Source organism: Peromyscus maniculatus, chromosome 6 (assembly GCF_049852395.1).
Source record: "Peromyscus maniculatus bairdii isolate BWxNUB_F1_BW_parent chromosome 6, HU_Pman_BW_mat_3.1, whole genome shotgun sequence".
Lineage (NCBI taxonomy): Eukaryota > Metazoa > Chordata > Mammalia > Rodentia > Cricetidae > Peromyscus > Peromyscus maniculatus.
The window spans coordinates 124781499-124804013 of NC_134857.1; the positions used below are offsets into that span (position 1 = coordinate 124781499).

Here is a 22515-nt window from a genome sequence, read left to right on the forward strand (position 1 = left end):
TGGAAATAGCTTTTACCAAACTTAATTCGGTCTTCAGATAGATAAAAGCATGAATTTTACCTTGTCTGTCCATTTTTTGGGCATTTGGCTCATAACAATTAATTTAGTATTTATTGCGAACGTACTAATAAACAATTGAAAAGGAAGAATTAGAGTAGAGGTTTAAAGTGATTGTCCACATGATCAAAGTACATGTTCATAGGAAAGGATAACTGCATTTGTCGTGCCTACAAATACAAAGTGTAGATCCAGGCCAGAGAGAGGACTGTGCATAAAGAAAGGCACTTGCTCTCAAGCCTGACAACCTGAGTTTGATCCCTGGAACTCTCTTGGAGATGGGACAAAAGAGACTCCAGCAAGTAGTTCTGTGACTTCTACATACATGCCTTGGCATAGGGATGTGTGTGTGTGTGTGCGCGCGCGCGCGTGCGCGCATGCACCTGCATACATACACACACACACACACACACACACACACACACACACACACTCACTCACTCATGCACATTCACTCATGCACACATGCACACACTCAATTATGTAAACAAAACAAAACAAAACCAACAAACATAGATTCTAAAATATCTGTCTCCAAACTACAGGTTTGCCTATTTTCCCTAGAAAAAAAAAGGCCCAAAGGTAAGTTTAGGATCTATTTGCAGTTAATGTCATATAAAGGAAAGGAAACTGAGTCACAGAGGAATGGGAAGCAATGAAAGGAAAATGTTCTGGGGTATTTGAACACTGTATGAAGGTGTATTTGCTGGGATTGGTGTAATCAAAAGCTGAATGGCCAATAGCAAGGCAGAAGGTATAGGCAGGTTTTCTGAGAAGGAAAAGGAAGAGGAGGAGATAATTGAGGTGCAGAGAGGATGCCAGGAGACATGGAGAGGAAATAGAAGATGCAAGATGAAAGAAAGGTAAAAAGCCTTCCTGATGTTTAAGGAAATGATGATTGCAAAAGATGTTGGAGTGACCTGAGGTGGTGGAGATACTTGGATCTATAGCCTGAGTTATAGTGGATGATGACTAAGGTGAGCAAGTGACTGAGGGTCTAGAAGACACACAGAAGCAAGAAAACCTGAAGGTTCACTAAGGTGAATCTAATGTTCTCTACGTGAGCCACTTTTTGAACTGCTCGGATTCAATCTCATCATGTTTTGTTCCAATACTAAATAAAGAGGTTGCAGCTGTGGTGTGTGTGTGTGTGTGTGTGTGTGTGTGTGTGTGTGTGTGTGTGTATGTGTGTGTGTGTGTATCTGTCTGTATGTCTGTCTACAAGCTGAGAGCAAAGGCAAGTTTAGTTATTCCTAGAATCTCAAGTTGATGACTAATTATAATTGCCTAAAGTATGTGAAGTAGGACAGTTATTGTGAGTGTGCTATTAAAACCATAGACAGGTTTATCAGTGTCTTTCTGAAATGTCAAAAGTTAATCAATAGAGTTAGATTGACAGGCTACATCAGTTTCACTGGGTACAGTTTATCAAGTTGTCCCAATTTTTCTTGAGACTATGGCTGTCAACAATCACAAGTTCTGGAATGCTCATCTTAATTACTAATGTTAACTCTCAGATCACACACTGCACTTCATATAGTAATATATACCTATCGGTATGTGTTTCAGAATAACTACCAAGGATTTAAAGAGGCTACATAGAGAACAAAACAGTCTCATTCAAGGCAGAGTCAGAAGGCTGCTACAGAGGCAGAGGAGCCACTGAAGATACTTAGACAAGATGCTGACAAACCCTACTGAAGAGCTGGTAGACACCGAGGCACTAAAGTACAGGACCTTTGAGGTGAGTCACAGGCCAGGTCTAGGTGTACAAATGGGTGGGTGGATGGATGGATGAATGGGTGATGGATGGATGGATGGGTGATGGATGGATGGATGGATGGATGGATGAGTGATGGATGGATGAATAGATAGACAAACAGCAATTAAAGTGGATTATGTCAAACAGTGGAGACTACTGAGCTGAAGCCCCTGGGGAATAGTCAAGAGTTCTCTGTCTCTCTGTCCCTTGACACATGTCCCAGGTGATCAGAAAACAGGTCCATGGCTACATCACCATCACAGTGTTAGGTGTTCCTCCCTCCTTTCATAGTATCCAAGTGAGGGTGTTGCATCTCATTCATCTGATGTGCTTGGTAAATTCTTGTTTTTTTTCTGATACGGTTTTTAAACACCCACATGCCCATGTGTTCTTAATTATTTCGATAAGTTCTTAAGTAGTATTTTATTACTTGCACAAATAAGTTATTTGTCAGCTTGTGCCTTGTGGTTCATGCTGGACAGACAGCAACGTCCATATGTGTAAACAAGACACAGGTTTATTTTCCCTCTGCCTTTGCAACTTAGAATGGAGCCAAAGTGGAGCCTTTAGCTACACTGTCCTTGCTGCATTTTTGATAACAGTGGTTCCTGTGAGGAGGACTCAGCCTGTGTTTGTGCCTTCACAGATTGACTAGACCTTCCAGTTGGCCCCTGTCACTGTTCTCTCACCTATGACACAGCAGACTCTTCTAAGCATCTGCCAGGTAAGGGCCTGCCCTGGCATGGCCACCACTGTACAGGCTGTGGCTGCTCTTCTACTCTCTATGGTACCCACCAGTGGCCTGTTGCATGCAGAGGTCTTGGCTCAGATAAAGTGCTGCAACATGGCACCTGGGATCTGGCTTTCTAAGCCAGCTCTATGAGTCAAACAACACAAATCTCAAGTGAGTTAACTTTCTAGGGGATGACCTTTTTCCAAACGAGGAACATTTTCTGCCTTCTAGGAGGCTCCTTTCTGAGGCAAAGCGCTCGGATGACAACTACTGTCTGACTCCTGTTGTCATATTGGTTAACATTGCCCGGCTTTGAATGGCTCATGAGTATGAATTCAGGTTATGAAATTTTGTGTCTGGCCATTGTGACACAGCATGTTCTATGTGAAATTCAGTCATGTTGTTTTAAGTGGCAGTGATATATTTTCTTACCAACATATTCCATTGTGAAAATGGGCCCCAGTTCATTTTCCATCTGCCGTTGCTGAACTTTTGTGTTATTTCCAGTTGGGGCTAAGGTGACTAAAATTGTCATAGATAGAAGCATTGATTTCAACAGCATGTGTTTTAAAATCTTAACCGCCGGGTCTTAGGGAAACATATATCTAGTGTCAAACTCTCTTTTGACCAACACTCTAGTCAAAATCTCTAGCCTTTTCCATGAGGGGTTCCTTCCTTGCAGGATCTGGGTTGAACTTGAATTCTGCTAAGATAGTTGAGGGAAAATCTCATGCTTGGCATGTGGTTAACCTCAATATCTTATCTCCCTGGCCAGCCATCAGCAACAATTCCGTGAAGTCAGTTTGGACAGAAACTCCTTATCCTTTATGCTTTCTTTCAGTCGGTGTTCAGTGCTGAACTCACCTTGTTTCTTGGTTTTAAATCCCTACTTGTCCTCATTGGAGTTAAATAGAATCTCTCTTCACCACTGCCAAATGCCATTTCAGTGGTGGTTGTATGAATTACCTCAGCCGCTCATAGCATCTTCAACAAATGTTTATGCCTAGGATGTCTCAGTGGGACATTGTCAATGGTATTTTTATAGTTTAATTTTATAATTATTTACTGCTATACAAAAATAAATCAATTTTATATATCAACCCCAAATTCGATGATCTTGATGAGTTCATTTGTTTCTAGCAGTTTATAGGTTTGTTGTGGGTATATATGTGTATGATCCTGTCATTTGTGATGTGTTTATTTTTAAAAATCTTGTATCATTTGACACTTCACTTGCATGCACGTATGGACCTGCAGTGTAGTGTTTATTACAGATAGAAAGAATGGATATCTTTTTTCTGCTTTGCCCAAACTCAGAGTGACCATTCAGAAAATACTCCATATATCATCATGAAGCACACTTTTACCAGAGATACTTCATAGCTAACTATACTTTCTTAAGGAACTACCCTTCAAGTCTACAAAAAATATGTTCTTAAAATCATGAACACAGTTAGCATGGTGGCTCATATCTGCTATCCCAGCACTTGGTGGGCTGAGGGAGGAAGACTGCTACAAATTCAGAGCAGATTTACAGTGTAATGCTTTCCAAGATAGCCTGAACTGGAGTGTGAGACCTTGTCACAACCAACCATGAAAACAGTCATTAATAAGTCCTGAGTGCTGTCAGATATTTGTGTATCTCTACTAAGATGATGACATCATTTCCCTCTTTACTCTGGGAATACAGATTACACTGATTGACTTTGCAGAGTTAAAGCACTCTTGCATCTTAGAATAAATCCTGCTTTTCTGTGATGCAGTATTCTTTTAAATTGACTGGTAATTCAGTAGGATCTTCGCATTTGTGTCCAGGTGAGAGCCTGGTACGGGCTTCCCTTCCTGTAATGCCTTGCCAGCTAGTGATCCCATGCTTGCTCCAGCTTCACACATATCCTTGAGAAGTCAGGATTCTTTTTCCATCCTCTGGAACAGCTCATATGATTACCTCTAGTTTATTAAGTTTCATTTCATTCTTGTACCTTCATCATCTATGTTGTGAAATCACATGTTTTGATGATCGTCTGTTTCCAAGCATTTTATAATTTTAATTTTGAGTTCTTCTTAGAGTATCAATTAAACAGAGGTATACTTCTTAATCTCCAGACATTCAGGACTTCTCTCACTGATCGTTTGTTGATTTGTAATTCCATTGTTGTTGGAAAACATGCTTGGAGATTGATTTTTAATTTATTTGTCAGTGTGTGTGATGTTAAGTGTTTACATGCACTTGTGACTTGTATGTGTGTGATGAAGGTCAGAGTTGACATCCAGTGTCTTTCCTGACTGTGCCCCACTTTGCTTTTTGAGAGAGGGTTTCTTCCTGAATTGGGACTTACAGATTTGGTTAGACTGGCTAGGCAGCAAGCCTCCAGGATCCTCCTGTCTTCCCAGGCCACATACACAGTGCTGCAGCTAGAAGCATGGCCCACTATGGTGGTAGGTAGGAATTCAGACTCTGGGCCTCATGTTCTCATGGTGAGCACCTTACTGATTACATTCTTCCTGTAGCCCATAGTTGGAGACTTAAACCTTTTAAAATTTGTTGAGACTTGAATTTTTCATCAGCTCAGGTATATTTTGGTAAAATACTTCATATACATTTGAAAAAAATGTGCATTCTACAATGGTTGGGTGTGTTTTTCTACGTATCAGTTAATCCAGGGTAGTTAACCGTACTAGTCAAATCTCTGTTTTATTAATTTGTTTTCTGTTTGCTCTTTTAGTTATTGGGGGAGAAGTGTTGAAAAATAAAAACCAGTTTAATTAAAGGATGTCTCTCTCACAAAGCCTTCTTTATCTTAGTGAGAAATTGAACAAACTAAATGTCTATTAATAAAGTAATATTACTTAATATTTGCCTTATTACATCTTATTCATTCATCTTCAAATGTTTACAGTATCCATCCTTTGTATAACTGAAAGATTATGAATAATAAATACTGGACTGGAGACCATCGTTTTGAAATCCTAGCCTGTTAATGTAAGAATGGGAATCATGTCTTCTTCACTGATGCTCTGTTCTCCCTTTTCCTTCTTCTGCCTCCCACTTTCTTCCTCCATTATTGTCTTCATGCTCCTCTTCACGGGGAGGATTAAGGTCACACCAATGTATAAGTTATTCTTTTTGGAGTTTTGCTCAGTAATATTGCATCTGCTTCACAGAACCAGGAAGATAAAAAAAGTGATTTTCTACCATCCTGACCCCCCTGCTGTGTTCTGTGCTCTTGAGTCAATTGTGACTTCTCGATAAGACTCACCAGACTGCAGCAGGAAGAGGGAAATAAAATTAGCTGCCATCTGGGTCCCTCTCCACCCATCCTAGGAACCATCCTGCAGATAAGAGCATTCCAATTGAAGGGCACATGGGGTTTATAGAGCAGGAATTTGTTTCTTTTGGTCCCTAGTGACACACTGCAGTCTCCTCCCTGCATATATGTTCCCAAGAGCTTCTCTGTCATCATAAACTTTGTGACCTGTGTCCCTAACTTTTATTTTATCTCTTCTCTATCTTCATGTCTGATATGTATGCTTTTGCTTCCTATAACACACACAAGAAAATTCTCTCCGATCTCACCACTTCTTGGATTTCATGTCTGCCTTAATCCCCCGTGTACTACATTCACAGATCCTAACACATAATGCAGTGTACACCGAAATTTATATTATATACCATCTCTTTATTTCCTTTTCAAAAATAGCTTTACTGAGACATTCATGTGTTGTACAGTTCACCCTTTTATTTATTTATTTTTTTTGGTTTTTCAAGACAGGGTTTCTCTGTGTAGCTTTGCGCCTTTCCTGGGACTCACTTGGTAGTCCAGGCTGGCCTCGAACTCACAGAGATCCGCCTGCCTCTGCCTCCCGAGTGCTGGGATTAAAGGCGTGAGCCACCATCGCCCGGCCACCCTTTTAAACTGTACAATCCAGGGAGTTTTAGTTCTTTCAGAGTTGTGTAGCTATCACTACAAGCGACTATACAACATTTTGTCACCCCCCTCCAAAACACCATTAGAGGGCTGGAGTGATGGTTCAGAGGTGCTGGCTACTCATCCAGAGGTCCTGAGTTCAATTCCCAGCAACCACATGATGGCTCAAACCATGTCTGTATTAAGATCTGGTGCCATTTTCTGGCCTGCAGGGTTACACACAGGCAGAACACGGTATACATAATAAATAAATGAATCTTTTAAAAAAAAAGACCATTAGAAATCATTCTTCCCTCCGCTACACCATGCCCTCTCTTCCAAGACCCAGACTTCACAAAGCCAATTGTTTACCTTCTATATCTACATATTTACCTATTCTGGACTCATTGATAGAATTCTTATCTATCCATAGTCCTATTTCCTTTGGCTAATATCGTTTCATTTCTATCTACCCTCCATTATCTCAATTCCAGTTACCGCTGTTCTACTCTTTACTTCCATGGCAGAGCAAGTGTCTAAATTCCACATATGAACGAGGCCTTTTGACCTCAGTGCAGTATGTGTCTTCCTTCACCTGGCTTCATTCTCTTATGTAACATTCTCTAGTTTCATCTGTGTGGCCACAGATGACTTTCTCTATTTTATTGCTACAGTATTCTCTTGCATATATGTATCACACTCCCTTTATCTGCTTGTTTGTCAACTGGTGGGTTGAATCAATATCTTGGCTATTGTAAATGATGCTATAAATATGATATAATACTGATATCTCTTTAACATACTCATTTCATTTCCTTTGTGTCTGTATCTAAGAGTAAGACTATTAGATCATATAGTAGTCTAAAATATTTTGAAGAACCTGTATATTTTTCCATAATAGATATTTTTATTGATTAGATATGAAGGGTCTCCGTGACAAAGCCTAATATTTTGGGAGCTTGGTCTCTATTTGGTGTTGCTATTTTGGAAATTTCTGGAAAGTTTAGAAGCTAGGGCCTACCTAGAGGTGGTAGTTTATGTCTTTGAGGGTGGTATCTGCCCCAGGCCCCTTATTTTTTCCCCTTTTCTGCTTCTTGCCTGTCCTCAGAAAAATGGCTTCTGCCACACTGTGGCTGCCACCTCGAATCAATGGAGCCAAGGCTGATGGACTGAAACCATGGGTTAAATTGACATTTCTCCTCAGAAATGCTTTTCCAGGGATTTTGTCACAGCAGTGTAAAGGTAACCAACACAGACAATCACTAACAGACAAGTAAGTTTGTTGCTGTGACCAAGCCTGGCTTATTAGTCCTTAAACCTTTGGAACTGACCTGTGGGAGCAATTTAATAAAGTTTGGAGCCTCAGACTGCTGTAAGTGGAGTTTAGTGGGTGATTCTGGTGGTTGTTCAGAAGGTCAGAACACTGGTGTGTGTATACACACACACACACACACACACACACACACACACACACACACACACACACACACATATATATATATATGTGACTGCTCTCACTCACCCTCTCCCTTCCTTCTATCATAACTCCATCCCTCCCTCCATCTCCCTCTTTCTTTTAGACAAGCACTCTCTGGCTGGCTTGGCCAACCTGGTATTTGCCAAATAGCCTAAGCTGGCCTCTATTTATGGCCATTCTCTTGCCTTAGCTTCCCATATAATGGGATTATAGGCTTGCCTAGTTTTACTTGTTTTCTGAAATTTGAGTGTCTGCCTTGTGTTGCTATAACTAAATACCACAGATTGGATAATTTATAAAGGACAGAAGTTTGCTTAGGTCATGGTTTGGGAAACTGCAAAATCCTGAAGCATGACACTATAATTTTCTTGGCATCTGGTAAGGATCTTGTTGTTGCTTCATAAAATGGTAGAGGTCATCACATTGTTATCATCAAATAATTTTTATAACAGATTATAATCCACTAGCCTTCAATGAAGGAAGAATACATATGATCTAATCAACTTAAAAGTTGTACCTGCTACCACTTCTTAATACTTCAGAGTAGGTATTAAATTTCAACATAGTTTTGCGGGGGATGTTTATCCTATAGTATCTCTTAGTTACTTAGTTACACATACAGTGTCTTAGTTACTGTTCTATTGCCGTGACAAGACATCATGGTCAATACAACCCAACTTATAAAGGAAAACATTTAATTGGGGGCTTGCTTACAGTTTCATAGGGTTAGTCAATAGCTGTCATGGCAGGAAGCATGATGGAGGGCATACAGGCATGGTGCTAGAGCAGTAGCTGAGAGCTTATATGCCAATACACAGGCAGGAAACAGGGCAAAAATGAGACTGGACTGGTGTTGACTTTTGAATCTTCAAAGCTCATCCCCAGTGACATGCCTCCTCTAACAAGGACACACCTCCAAATTCTTCTCAAACAGTTCCACCAACTGCAGACAAAGCATTTACATATATGAACCTATGGGGCCATTTTATTTAAACTACCATATACAGAAACCCTTTAGTGTCTGTGGAAGATTGGTTCTCACCCTCCCTGAGGATACCACCTGTAGAGACTCAAGTTCCTTGTATAAATTATATTTGAATATAATGCATACACATCTTTTTATATGCTTTAAATCTTTTCTAGACTTTTTTAGGCCCCATTTAGCTTAGCTACTGTGTAAAGAGTTCTTACATTTCACTGTGTAGGGATAATAAGAACAGAGCTAGTGCATGTTCAGCACAGATGTAGTTTGTTTCTTCAGATATACAACTGATGCACAGTTGGTTGAATCTATAGATGTAAGAACTATGGATTGGAAGGCCTGACTTCCATTTGGGAATAGTTTTTACCATTCTTTATATTGCCTCTTTACTCTATTGATCATTAGATTTGATGTGAACATGATTTTTGGTTCAAGATAATTGCAATGGTCAAATTTTCCTTTTGAAGTTACATCCAGAATATCATTGCCCAAACCCATGTAATGCTTTTTCTAGTAGTTTTGGAGTCTGGTTCTTATTCTAAGTCTTTAATCCATTGTAGACTTGTTATGTTTATATATGATAAGAGGTAAGTGTTTAACTTTATTCATTTGTATATGGACATCCATTTCCCCCAGCAACACACCTAGAGGAGATGATCCTTTTTCCACTGTGTATTCTTGGTTGTAAGTATGTGGATGGATTCTCAGCCTTTCTTTTGGTCTCTTTTTGTCCTTTATGTCAGTACTTTGTTGAATTTTCTAGATTTAGCCAGTGCCTGTGTGTGCATGTATGCACTTAGAACTCATGTATATAAAATCATGCTGTCTGCATACAGGAAGAGTTGACTTTCTTTATTCTAATTTGGGTGTTTGCCTACCTGCCTGCCTTCCTACCCTCAACCCCTCTTTCCCTCCCCTCCCCTCCCCTATCCCCCTCCCCTCTTCTCCTCCCCTCCCCTCTTCCCCTCCCCCTTTCCCCTCCCCTCCCCTCTTCCTCTCCCCTCTTCCCCTCCCCTCCCCTCCCCTTTTCTTTCTTTCTTTCTTCCTTCCTTCCTTCCTTCCTTCCTTCCTTCCTTCCTTCCTTCCTTCCTTCCTTCCTTCCTCCCTCCCTCCCTCCCTCCCTCCCTCCCTCCCTCCCTCCCTCTCTCTCTCTCTCTCTCTCTCTCTCTCTCTCTCTTTCTTCTGCTTCCTTGCTCTGGCTAGCACCTGATGTACTATGTTGAATAGAAGCAATAGAAGCAGGCAACTTTATCCTTTTCAGACAGAATACATGCCTTCAACTTGTTTCAGTATAATGCAGCTGTGCACTTGTCATTTATGGCTTTTATTTTATTAAAATACATTCTGTGTTTAATTTGAGAGATTTTGCTATGGAAGAAAGAGTTTTATCAAATGCCATTTTTTCCTGCATTCTTGAGCTGATCATGCATTTTGTTCTTACTTCTCTTAGTATAATTGATAACATTTATTGATTTGGTTATAGTGAATCACCTTTGTATTCTTGTGGTAAACCTAACTGGATTTGTGAACGATCTTTCTTATACGTTGCTGAATTTCATTTGCTACTATTTTATTGAGGAATTTTGTACCTATATTCATTAAAGCTATTGGCCTGTTGCTTTCTCTTCTGTTATTTTTTTCTGGTTTATACACCACAGAAGTAATCATCTCATAGAATGTGTTTGGACATTCTGTTCAATTTTTTGAAAGCTAGAGAAAAAATTTCTGTAGATCCTTTATGTATTTGTGTAGAATTCAAAAGTGTAATTTTGGAGTAGTTGGAGGGGAAGAAAATATGGATTCTTCATATTTAGGGGGAAGAATCAAAATAGAGACACCATTAAGTCTTAGTCCTTTCTTTGATGGGACACTTTTTATTACTGACTCAATTTCTTTGTTCACTGCTGGTCTGTTTGGATTTCCTGTTTCCTCATTAGTTGATTTTGGAAGAGAATTTATCCATACTTTAAAACTGATATTTTATTGAATTTTTGTTCTAAAGAGCATACATTGCTGAAGCTAAGATGTTGAAATTCCCTTCTATTGTGATATTGTGGTCTATTTCTCAATTCAGAACTATGAATCTTTTCTTTATATATAATCCTGCCTTCAAATTATAAAACATTTCATCTTTAGTACCAATCATTAATCCATTTAAAATCTTTTCATAGATTTTACTTTTTAAAAAAGGATTCCCACTGTTTTCTTTCTTTCATTGAGTTTTTAATTATTTAAGTCAACATTACTTTCAACAACATCCACATTAATTTACAGAGACATCAATATACATTTATGCTTAGCATGCAGACTCAGCTACCCATGTTTATATTGAGAACATTTAGAATCATTTGAGCTCATCTTTGATACAGGGGATATTTCTACCCTTATGTCCATTGGTCCTTCCTTCCCTCCTCTCTCTCTCTCTCTCTCTCTCTCTCTCTCTCTCTCTCTCTCTCTCTCTCTCTCTCTCTTTCTCCTTTTATTGAAAATATATTCTTTCCCCATATAAGCTACCCTGACTACATTTTCCCCTCCCTCTACTCCTCCCAGTCTCTCCCCACATCCCCTCTCATCTGGATCCATCATTAGTATTGCCTTCGTATATTTTAGCAAGTTTCCATTGCACTAGGTTTCCATAGCAACCTTCAAATACCCCTCAAATATGGCTGTCTCTCCCCATATTTCCTCCCTCAACCTCCTCTTCCTTCTCTCTCTCCCCTCCAGGTGCTCTCACTCCTGTCCTCCCTGGCTTCCAGTCTCATCCAGAAACTCAATTGTACTTTCTGTAGACATCCAGAAAATCTGTTCTATTTTCCCCTCCCAGGGATACCCATGTGTCCTCTCAAGTCCTTTCTTCTATACCTCCCCTGTCTGGGGCTATGGATTGTAGCTTGATTATTATTTACTTAACAGCAGATATCCACATGTAAATGAATACAAACCATATTTATCTTTCTGACTCTGGGTTAACTCACTCAGGATGATTTTTTTTCTAGTTCCATCTATTTGCCTAAAATGTCATGATATCGTTTTTTAAACAGGTAATACCCTGTTGTGTAAATGTACCACATTCTTTTTATCAATTCTTCTGTTTAGGGACATCTATGTTGTTTCCAATTTCTGGCTTTTATGAATAGAGCAGCAATGAACATGTCTGAGCAAGTGTCTTCATTGTAGGATGAAGTGTCCTTTGGGTATATGCCCCAGAGCGGTATAGCTGGATCTTGAAGCAGATTGATCCATATCTTTCTGGATAACTGCCATGCTAATTTCCATAGTGGCTGTACAAGTTTGCACTCTGAAGAGCAATGAATGAGTGTTCCCCTTATTCCAAATCCTTGCCAGGATGAGCTGTTACTTGTGTTATTGATCTTAGCCATTCTAAGAGGTGTGAGACAGAATCTCAAAGTCATTTTGATTTGCATTTCCCTGATGGCTAAGGATGTTGAGCATTTCTTTAAGTGTTTCCCAGCCATTTGAGTTTCCTCTATTGACAATTCTCTGTTTAGATCTGTACTATATTTTAAAATTGGATTATCCGTTTTGTTGATATCTAGTTTCTTGAGTTCTTTATATATTTTGGATATTAATAATCTATTGGATGTAGAGTTGGTAAAAGCCCTTTCCTATACCTTAGGCTTCCACCTTCTCCAAATGATGTTGTCCTTTGCCTTACAAAAAGTTTTCAGTTTCATGAGGTCCCTGTTATTAATTGTTGATCTTAGTGCTTGTGCTATCGGTATTCTGCTCAAAAAGTCTTCTATTGTGCCAAAGAGTTCCAGGCTGCGGCCATTTTCTATTAGGTTCAGTATATCTGGTTTTATGTTGAGTTCTTTGGTCCATTTGGACTTGAGTTTTGTGCAATTTGATAAGTATGGATCTATTTGCATTCTTCTAAGTGCAGTTTGATCAGCACCATTTACTGAAGATGCTCCCCCCTCCGAGTATATTTCTGGCTTCTTTATCAAAAGCAGGTGTGCATAGGTGTGTTGATTTATGTCTGGGTCTTCAATTTGATTCCATTGGTTGTGTGTGTGTGTGTGTGTGTGTGTGTGTGTGTGTGTGTGTTTCCATATGAAATTGACAATTGTCCTTTTAGGAACTGTGAAGAATTGTGTTGGTATTTTGAATGGAATTGCATTGAATCTGTAGATTGCTTTTGGTATGATGGCCATTTTTACTATGTTAATCCTACCAATTCATGGGCATGGGACATATTTCCATCTTTTGATATTTTCTTTAATTTCTTTTTCTTTCTTCTGTCTGCTTTCTTTCAGCTTTTTTTTTTCTTTTGGTAGAGTTTCTCGATGTAGCTCTAGCTGTCCTAGGACTCACTATGAAGAACCAGGCTGGCCTCAAATTCAGAGATCCACCTGTCTCTGTCTTCTGGAGTACTGGAATTAAAGGCATGGGCCACCATGCACAACCAATTCTTTTTCCAAAGACTTGAACTTTTTATCATACAAATCTTTCATGTGCTTCGTTAGAGTTACACCCACATGTTTTATATTATTTGAGGCTGTTGTGAAAGGTGTTGTTTCTCTGCTTTCTTTCTCGGTCCATTTGTCATCTGCATGTAGAAGGGCTACTGATTTTCATGAGTTAATTCTGTGTCCAGCTGTTTCGCTGAAAGTGTTTGTCAGTTGTAGCTCCCTGGTGGACATTTTAGTTCACTGCTGTTTTCTTTTTAAAAGTTTGAAAATTTTCTCAAAATTCTTCTTCAGATAGCATATCATCATTATAATAGTTGTTATTATCTCATTGTCATCTATTTCGAGATCTAGAGAATTGTTTTACTTCTACCAACAGATTTACTCCTTACTGGTATGTTTTACTTCTGCGTGTGTGTGTGTGTGTGTGTGTGTGTGTGTGTGTGTGTGTGTGTGCATGTGCAGGGTTGTATGTATTTTTTTTAGAGTTCTGTTCTAGTGCTAGTTTAATTATTAATCATCTTGTTTCCAGAGAGCCTTGGTATCAGGCTTTTTCAGAGCAGACTAAGGATTTGCCCTCAGTTCTAAGGCACAATCTAATTAGTAATATGGTCTCTGCTTGGCCAGAGACAACCGGTGTGAGTCCCACCTTTCTCACACAGATGCAGTGGAGTCTTCGGCACCTTCCCCAGAATGAGACAGTAGCTGAATATTCTCCAGCTCTTTGTCTTTCAGCCATTTTTCTCCCACACACTTCCTGGGTAACATGAGACTCATCTTGTGAAGTTCTCCCTTTGTGATACCTGCTTTCTCAGACTTCACTTTTCAGTTTGCAGCTACACCAGTGTCCTGAGAGCCTAGTTTATTCACCCCATAAAACTGTTGCTTTCTGCTTAAGCACTGTCTAATGTCTCAAAATGTGAGCGTCTTCCAGGGAGAGCTGACTAAAATCAGATCTCACCTTGATGGACTCCCCGTTGATGTGGCAGTTTCTCTCTGTTTTTGTTAGTGTCCAGTGTCTTAAAGAATCTTGTTTCACAGAAACAAGAAAATTCGTCTGGAAGAAGCAACTTCACTCATTAGTGTCTTTGGATTTAAACTTTGAAAGAAATGATTTAGCAGGTTCACTACTTCTTAGAATAAATACATTTTAATAGCAGATAAACAAAGACAAACATTTTTGGGGTAGATTTTTCTGGGAATAACATGCAAGGTGACAGTGCCTGCTTAGGAGTCTTCTCAGTTGCTGAGCCTATGCTCTGTCTATGGTCTATTAGAAGCTGGCATCTCCTGCTTTTGTCTGTCTTCCATTGAAATTTCATCTTTCTTTGCTAGCACTAAAAGCTGAGGGCAAAAGTGAGAAGTCTTTAATCCTTAGAACTCAGTTCTGTCTACTGTATAACCATTACCATTCTGTCATTTAGAGACTATGCTGTTTGCTGTATTACTTTCATTTTCCCAGACTTCTCTGCCCCAATCAGATAACTGAGTATCTAGTTCCCATTTTCCCTCCTCTTATAATCTCAGGTCAAATCTTTAATGTCGTTATTCATGTGGTACACAGCCAATGGCTAATGATTCATGCTTCCTCCTTCTCCCTGTACCAATTTTCTGTTTCTGTTTTTATTTATTTATTTATTTATTTATTTATTTATTTATTTATTTATTTATGATCAACAGGAGCTTTAACACAGATCTGCTCTATCAGTGGCTGGGATCTCTAATTGAGTATTTTCCTCTATCTACTGCATCTCTCTTGTTGCCTCCACTTTTCCCTCCTGGTCCTGAGTACCATTTTCTCTCTCCACTTCATGAGATCGACCACTCTGCATGGCATGGGTGTTAACTTTACATCTTCGGTGTCCTTAACTTTTGTCTCTGCCACTTTGCTAATTTCCAAACCAAAGTCAGATGTACTTGCTTATACTCGTTCTCACAAAATGGGGGAAAAACAGAAATAAAGCAAGTCCTTTAGTCTTTCTTTCCTTTTCTTTTCTTGTGTTTTAGTTTTTTGAGACAGAGTCTTGTTGTATGGTGCAGTCTGGCCTCAATTCTCTCTCCTTCTGCCACAGCCTCTTTAATGTTGGGGTTCAAGTATGCATCAAACCCCACAAGTGGCTCTCTCCTGCTAATGGATCATGGAAGAGTGAAGTCTCCCCTGGCAGCTCTCATGTCCTTTTCAGTAGGCAAAGTAAAGGGATAACTGATAACTTGTCTCTACATTTATACAGCTCTGCTATCCTCCATCAAAGAGCCTTGATCCTGATCCAGTTCCATGGGGCTCCTCAGCTATCGGTTCACAGTTCATGTGTTTCCACTACTTTGGCTCTTTGTCCCTGTGCTTTTTCCAATCATGGTCTCAATATCTCTTGATCTCCCTTGCAGATTGGCCCCCTGGATAAGTGAGGCAGTTGATTAGCTTGAACTGTTTAGGAGGCCCCCAGGCAGTGGAACATTGGTGCATGGGCTGACTTTTTGGAACCTAGGGTCTATGCTGAGACATTTTGCTCAGCCTTGGTGTGGGGAGGAGAGGACTGGACCTGCCTCAACTGAATCTACCAGGCTGGGCTGACTCCCCAGGGGAGATCTTGCCTTGGAGGAGGTGGGAATGGGGGGTGAGTTGGGGGGAAGGGTGGGGGGGTGGGAGGAGGGAGGACAGGGGAATCCGTAGCTGATATGTAAAATTAAATTAATTATAAAATAAACATATATAAAAAAACAAAGAGCCTTGATCCATCCTGATTCTGTCTTTCTGTCTGTAAAATAAGAAAAACACCTGAGAAATTGAGCTTCTTACTCACAGGCCCATCTCTGTATTTTACCAGCCCAATCTGAAGCCACAGAGAAGCAAATGCTGGCTATTGGATGTAGCGGCAATGCAGGGCAGAAGGACCCAGCTCCACTCTGGGACCTGGGCTGGAGAGGCCTCCAGGCTCCCAGCTGTGGAGATTTAGGTACTGGAAACTTAGACGGCAATGGAGGACACGGACAGTAACAGGAATTCTGGGAAAGCAGCTGGAGCAGAGGGAATCCCTGGCTGTTTTTCTCCCACTCTGCCGAATCTCTCCCTTCTGGCTTCATGTTACTATTCAATAATATTTTTTTTTTAAAGAGTAAGTAACTTTCGATGGTTTTTATTCTGTGTTATCTCTGCTGTCTCCTTTCTCTGCCCTTGATGAAGAAAGGATTGTAGATTCTTATTTAACTAGAGAACATAATTTGCTAGTTGCTTCTAAATGTCTTTCTTTCCATGACCTCTTCTTTCAAATAGAGTAAAACTGTATGGTGTACATATTAAAATTACTTCAGAATAATGTTTTTATTCTTTACTTAAAGCCTCATGAGCGCTGTAACCATTTTTATTCAAGTATTTCCAAGGTAATAACTTCAAAGCTGCTTCAATGGGACTAAAATCTTACAAACAATAAACTCTGGCGACCTCTGTCACAGATCAGTACCAAGGAGTAAGGACAATGGCCACACTCTAAGGTCTCCACTCACAGTGAGGAAGAGCCTGTCCAAGCATTGGTGGTGGAATGAGAGCCATAGCGAACTTAACCAAAGGAGAAGACATGAAGAGCCTGTAGTGGAGACCTCAGCTCTATCACAGCTTGGTTGTCAGTTATAAACATGCATCCTGCTCTGCACAGATAAGCAGAGATGAGAAATTAATCAAAGTAACACGGTGGCTTCATACAGTCAGTTACACTGCCTAATTCAGACCCAACCTCCTTTTCTGTGCCTGGGATATTTTTTTCCCTCAACTTTAATAAAACATGCTTTTCTTGACCCAGATTTGATTTTGCCCTTACCTTGCCTTTCAAGACATTACCTTGAACAATATTTTTAAAAATTATTTTTCCATAACTATAAAATTACTGTTTTCTAACCATTCCCCCCAAATGAGTATTATAAAAGCTGGCTTTTTGAGGGGTGGTGGTGTCTATCTACTATGTAAAAACCTGAACCGTGATTATATAAATGCCCAAATGCATTTCAACATAGTGTTGATGCTAATTTGATTTTGTTGGCATTTTTTATGAATGTAAAGGCCATGGGCATCATATCTAGGAAGGAAGGTACTATGCACATTGGTTCATAGCAATTTTGTTACATTGTCTTTCTTTAATGCTCTTTTTTTCCTATTTAAAGTGCAGTGTGCTGCAACTATAATAAGGCAGACCATTGCTATCAAACCTACTGCCACTAAAACTCCTTTCAGTATTAATTCATCTCTGCTAAGTGCAGGAGCAGAATTTTGGGAAACAGACAGCGACACCAGGGCGATGTTAGATACATCTGACTTCAGGGAGTTTTGATCCACTGCTCTCATGGCCACATACACTACGTGGTTTTCTTGCATTTTTCCATCAGGTTCATGTTCAAGTTCACTGGTGACAAGCTTCAGTGAGAATGTAAATATCTCCCTTGTGCCAGCTTGCTGAGGATTTAGCTCTGAAGTGTTCACTAAAATGGCATTGTTAAAATTGTCTCGAATACTCTGTAGATTTTTACTCATTCTTATTTCATAGCTTGTAGCTGAAATTGAAAATACATATGGGAAAGTTTAGTCACTGAGTAAGGTTTTTTTTAGTTTATTAAAAATGAATAATGAAAATGGTCACAAAAAAGTCAAACTATAAGGGAATATACAACTGAAAAAGCACTAAATATCAAGTCATAATGTAAAGATTGATGCTAAAACCTGTGCCAGGAGAGCTTGGTAATTTTTAAAAGCAAGATCCAGCATCATCAAGATGTCATCCTCCCTATAAGTTATTATGTAAATTTTAGGTTGCTTTATTTGAGCTGTCTCTAGGTCTTGCTTTAACTAGTGAAACATTTTGTAAAGGTTATACGGAAAACTATTGTGGGATATTTGATCACACTGTGTGAAAATGTGTTGCTGTTTTATTCTGCTTGGTTTAATAAAGAGCTGAATGGCCAATAGCTAGGCAAGAGAGGATAGGTGGGATTTCTGGGAGAGAGAAAGGAACTTGGGAGATAATCAGGTCTGCAGATTTCACCATGAAAATACATAGAAAGTCGGATGTACATTATGGAGAAGAGAAAACAGCCACATGGCAGAACATAAATTAATATAAATGGGTTAATTTAAGTTATAAGAGTTATAAACAAGTCTAAGTTGAGGCCAAGCTTTTGTAATTAATAAGTCTCCGTGTGGGGGCTGGTGGTCCAAAGAAAGTCTGACCAGAAAGCTTGCGACAGAAAACAATAAAAATGACCACACACACACACACACACACACACACACACACACACACACACACACACGTACACACGCACGCATGCACGCGCACACATACATACACACACACACATTGCACATTGAAAATGAAATACTGTTTGTAGAAAGTTAGTTGTATAACAATGACAACAAACCTACCCTGGCCCTGATCAAAGTTTTCTCCAGGTGCTGTCCAAGAGAGGATCACATCCTCTTCTGCTTTTATGGCTTCCAGGTCAGTAATTTTGCATGGTGGAAACATGTCAGGATGGGGGCCAGCTGGAACTCCCAGCACTGAGAAGGAGCCCCCAGAACTTACTCTACTGAAGCCCCACTGCTCCTCCACACCTCTGTGGCCAGTTTTTTTTGGAGCATTCATTTGAATATTATCTGAAGCACAAAGAAAAAGCCAAACATCAAATTACAAACCTTCTGAACAGCCCTGACAGATTGTTGAGACATTCATTAGAACAATTGAGTTTACTTAGTCAATAATGCGCTCATTCATCCATTTATTCCCTCCATACATATTCTTTGGGGGCAGATTGCTGCACTATGAATCAGACCGAACAGTCTCCCTCATGAGATTTACAGCCATGCCAGTCATATCAGTAAATAGATATTTATAAACTGTGACTAATACAAAATAATAAAAAGGCAGGGTGCTCTACAAGACCACATCATTTATGGTGGTATTGAAGTAACATTCAAGTTTCCCAAAGGCTGAGTTGTTCAGGTAAGAAGTGAAGGAAGAAATATCCTGGGCAAAGAGAACAGCTTGCATGAAAACTTACATGCAGGAAAGGTGCAGGTTAGAGAGACTGAGCTAAGGAAGAGGGTGGCTGCAGCTACAGCTCAGAAGTAATGCATTTGCCTAGCATGCAAGGTGCCCTGAGGTTTAATCCCCAGCACTACAGACAAACAGAGAGTGGGAGACCCTGAGATGAGACAGAAGAACAGTAATAACCGGCCTCAGGGATCGGTGTAGCAGGCTTAGAGTTTAATCCCAGTGCTGTGGGAAAGCAGGGATGGCATGATCCATCATTTTGCCTTGTCACAGGTCCCTAGAAAATGGATTAAGCTTCAGTAAGCAAGAGGGCACTTAGAAAGAGCCATTCGATGGTCACCATGAGAGAAGACAGTGGCAGCTTTCAATCGTGACTTCAGGGGGAGGCAAGAAAGGGTAGTTCAGTAATTTGCAGACAGCACAAGTTGATGATAGATTTGAATGTGGAATGGTGAAATAAAAGACTCATAAGGAGGAAAGAGAACCAGTTTTGACAAGTTTTTTTCTAAGCTCAATACACTTGCTTTAGTATGTACACATACAATAATAAACAAACAAATATTTTAAAAGTAATTCTTAAAATAATTTCTAACTGGTGTAATTTGATAAGAGAAGATGGCCAAGGAGTCAGAGACCAAAAGTTAGGTTTATGATTCCTCTAAAATAGAACTAATTAGATATGGGTTTTAATAGTTAAAAAACATTTAAGCTAGATTCAATAACCTTAAAATTATGAATTTGGAGGTTTTGGCATATAACTGTTATCAAAACCATATGGATTAATGAAGCTATCTCGCAATGCTTTTTAATAATAGTAAGTGGTATTCACTGTGTGTCTATTATGGCAAGGTATTTTTAAATTATATTGCTGTATTAAATACTTCATTCCCCTAGCAAGGCAATGAGGAGGGTGAATTATTTTGCCATACACTTATTGCTAATGAAATGGAGAGACACAGAGTTACGCTGCTCTCTGTCACACAGCCGTAAATGGAGGAGCTGGGCCTCAAGCAGAGGCAGTGCCATTCCAGAAGGGAGGAGGGAAGACCTGGGAGGTGGGGGTGGCTCAGCCAGGGAGCATATGCCCAGGGTGCAAAAGTGTTTGAGGGCCATTCCCAACACCGCAAAAACAAAAATAAAAACAAAACAAATCAAAGCCACTCAAGATGAGAGGGGGGTGCAAGGAAGAGAGCTTGTCTCAAAATCCTCCATTTTTAGAAATAAAAATGATCAGAAATGGCCCCAGAGATTACTTTTAGAGACATCACAGCACAGCAGATTTCTGTTTTTATTTGGACGATGCTTCCTAAGAGGAACTAAAATAATATTTTTCTAGAAAGACAGTGTATACCTCCTATTTATTTTGGCATTTTTATCTGAAGGGTAGCAGAACCTCTGATCAGTTGCCTATAATAGCCAAGCTCATGTTTATTCAGAAATTCACTTCCTGCATTGATTTCTGGGGCTGTTTGCATCATGCTTTCAACTTTTTGCTTTTGTCTAAGTTTCTATAAAGAAAATATGGGACCCAATAAATTGTAAGGACTATCTTTGTTAGTTATTGCAACCAAACAATCACAAGACAGTATTCAGAATAAATTACTAAAGTAATGAGAGGATCAATCTGTAGGAACTGCTTATTTTCTGTATTCTCTACCACAAATCATTAAGAATTGAAAGAAGCAGTCAATTGAGAGAGAGAGAGAGAGAGAGAGAGAGAGAGAGAGAGAGAGAGAGAGAGAGAGAGAGTTACTGGGGACTGAATCTTGGTTCATGCCAGGCAAGTGCTCTACCACTTAGCTGTAGCCACAGACCTAACCATGGTTTAGAAATTCCATGTCTCTCTCAGGTTTTTCCCTTCTTCCCTCCCTCAGTCCTGCCTCTGCCTCCTTGTCTCTCCTTCTCTTCTTTCTCTCTCCCCACTTCTTCCTTTATCCTCTCCCCCTCATCTCCATCTTCCAATTACACACACACACACACACACACACACACACACACACACACACACACACATATGAAATAATATTACACACATTCACAGTGCAAATGGTTCTTACCGTTTGCTATATAACCTGGCACATACATAGCATGGCTTCCTGGAACAGAGTGGTCTAGGGTGCTTATGCTGGGAGAGTGATGGACATGCACTGTCAAGCTGTATCTACCACTTACAGCAAAGGAGAAAAAATACCTGGAGTAAATTCCATCCCTTTTTATAACGTCAGCACCTGTGCATATAGACAAACATTCTGTGTTAACACATCATCAGAGTTGTTGCTAATATTTAATGAGTTATTAAATATGTATTCTTCTTTCTGTAGACAGCAAAGAGCTCTGTGCTCATTGATAAGCACTAGGGGAAGCTAGAATGTCAAACACATAAGATTGTTCCTTCCAGGAATGAAAGACCTGTTATCCACCCAGAAGGCTGGGAACAGGTGTGCTTTCTAGCCTCGTAACCTTTGTGCTGTCTGTGTGGCTAGACCCTCACCCAGACTCTTATCATAAGTTTGTTTTTCTCAGTCTATAGAAACTTTCTTTATGGGATTGTCACATGTACTTCATGACGAGTTTCAATGTAGTCAGTCATGTCTGATCTTTATTTAGCTTATTTTGTTCCTCAAAGAGATTTATGTGTGCCTTGTCGTGCACACAGGTTTGAGTTCATTGTCACCAGAAAAGTTTTCATCAAATTGTGCAGTGCTTACATGTGCCTAAAATGACACTTTGTGTCAGACTGTTGAATCTGAACTGAATTGCTTTTTTTGCCTCCTGCAGATGGTGTCTCTGTAGGCTGCAATGGCCTCATATCCCCATCTCTGCAAAATTACTTCCAACTTGGCATATGTTACTGTAGCTACTTTTGATATTATCATGCAGTTTAAAATAAGATGGCATCATAATTTCTTCCTGTGATTACTTTGTCTCTGAAAAGTTGTTTTCTAAAGCTGAATAACCTATGAACATATCACTCTGAATGCATCCAACCTCATTACACCTATTTGAGAGATAACACTTTAAAATCATCTTGAAAGCTTTCTTTCTTATGATCCAAAATAATAACAGAATATATTGTACTAAAATATATTTACAATTAAAAAACTAATAGTAATTTCTACAGAAACAAAGCA

The 22515-nt window shown here is 39.6% G+C and overlaps 2 protein-coding genes across 9 annotated transcripts in view; one reads left to right on the top strand and one right to left on the bottom strand.

Annotated features, from left to right (window-relative positions):
* Positions 1-22515, top strand: part of Odf2l (outer dense fiber of sperm tails 2 like) — a 97302-nt gene that overhangs the window by 3390 nt on the left and 71397 nt on the right. For all 7 annotated transcript variants that reach the window (XM_042280052.2, XM_076575109.1, XM_076575105.1 and 4 more), the window contains exons 2-3: positions 1627-1801; positions 2466-2543. The gene's annotated coding sequence lies outside the window, so the exon portion shown is untranslated. The remainder of the gene's footprint in view (positions 1-1626; positions 1802-2465; positions 2544-22515) is intronic.
* The window catches only part of LOC102919505 (calcium-activated chloride channel regulator 2), a 28408-nt gene continuing 20911 nt past the window's right edge, over positions 15019-22515 (bottom strand). For both annotated transcript variants that reach the window (XM_006984745.4, XM_042280048.2), the window contains 3 exons: positions 21442-21612; positions 18757-18987; positions 15019-17888 (listed from right to left, as the gene is read on the bottom strand). In XM_006984745.4, the coding sequence (XP_006984807.1) occupies positions 17446-17888; positions 18757-18987; positions 21442-21612 (845 nt within the window). In that variant the 3' untranslated portion in view covers positions 15019-17445. The remainder of the gene's footprint in view (positions 17889-18756; positions 18988-21441; positions 21613-22515) is intronic.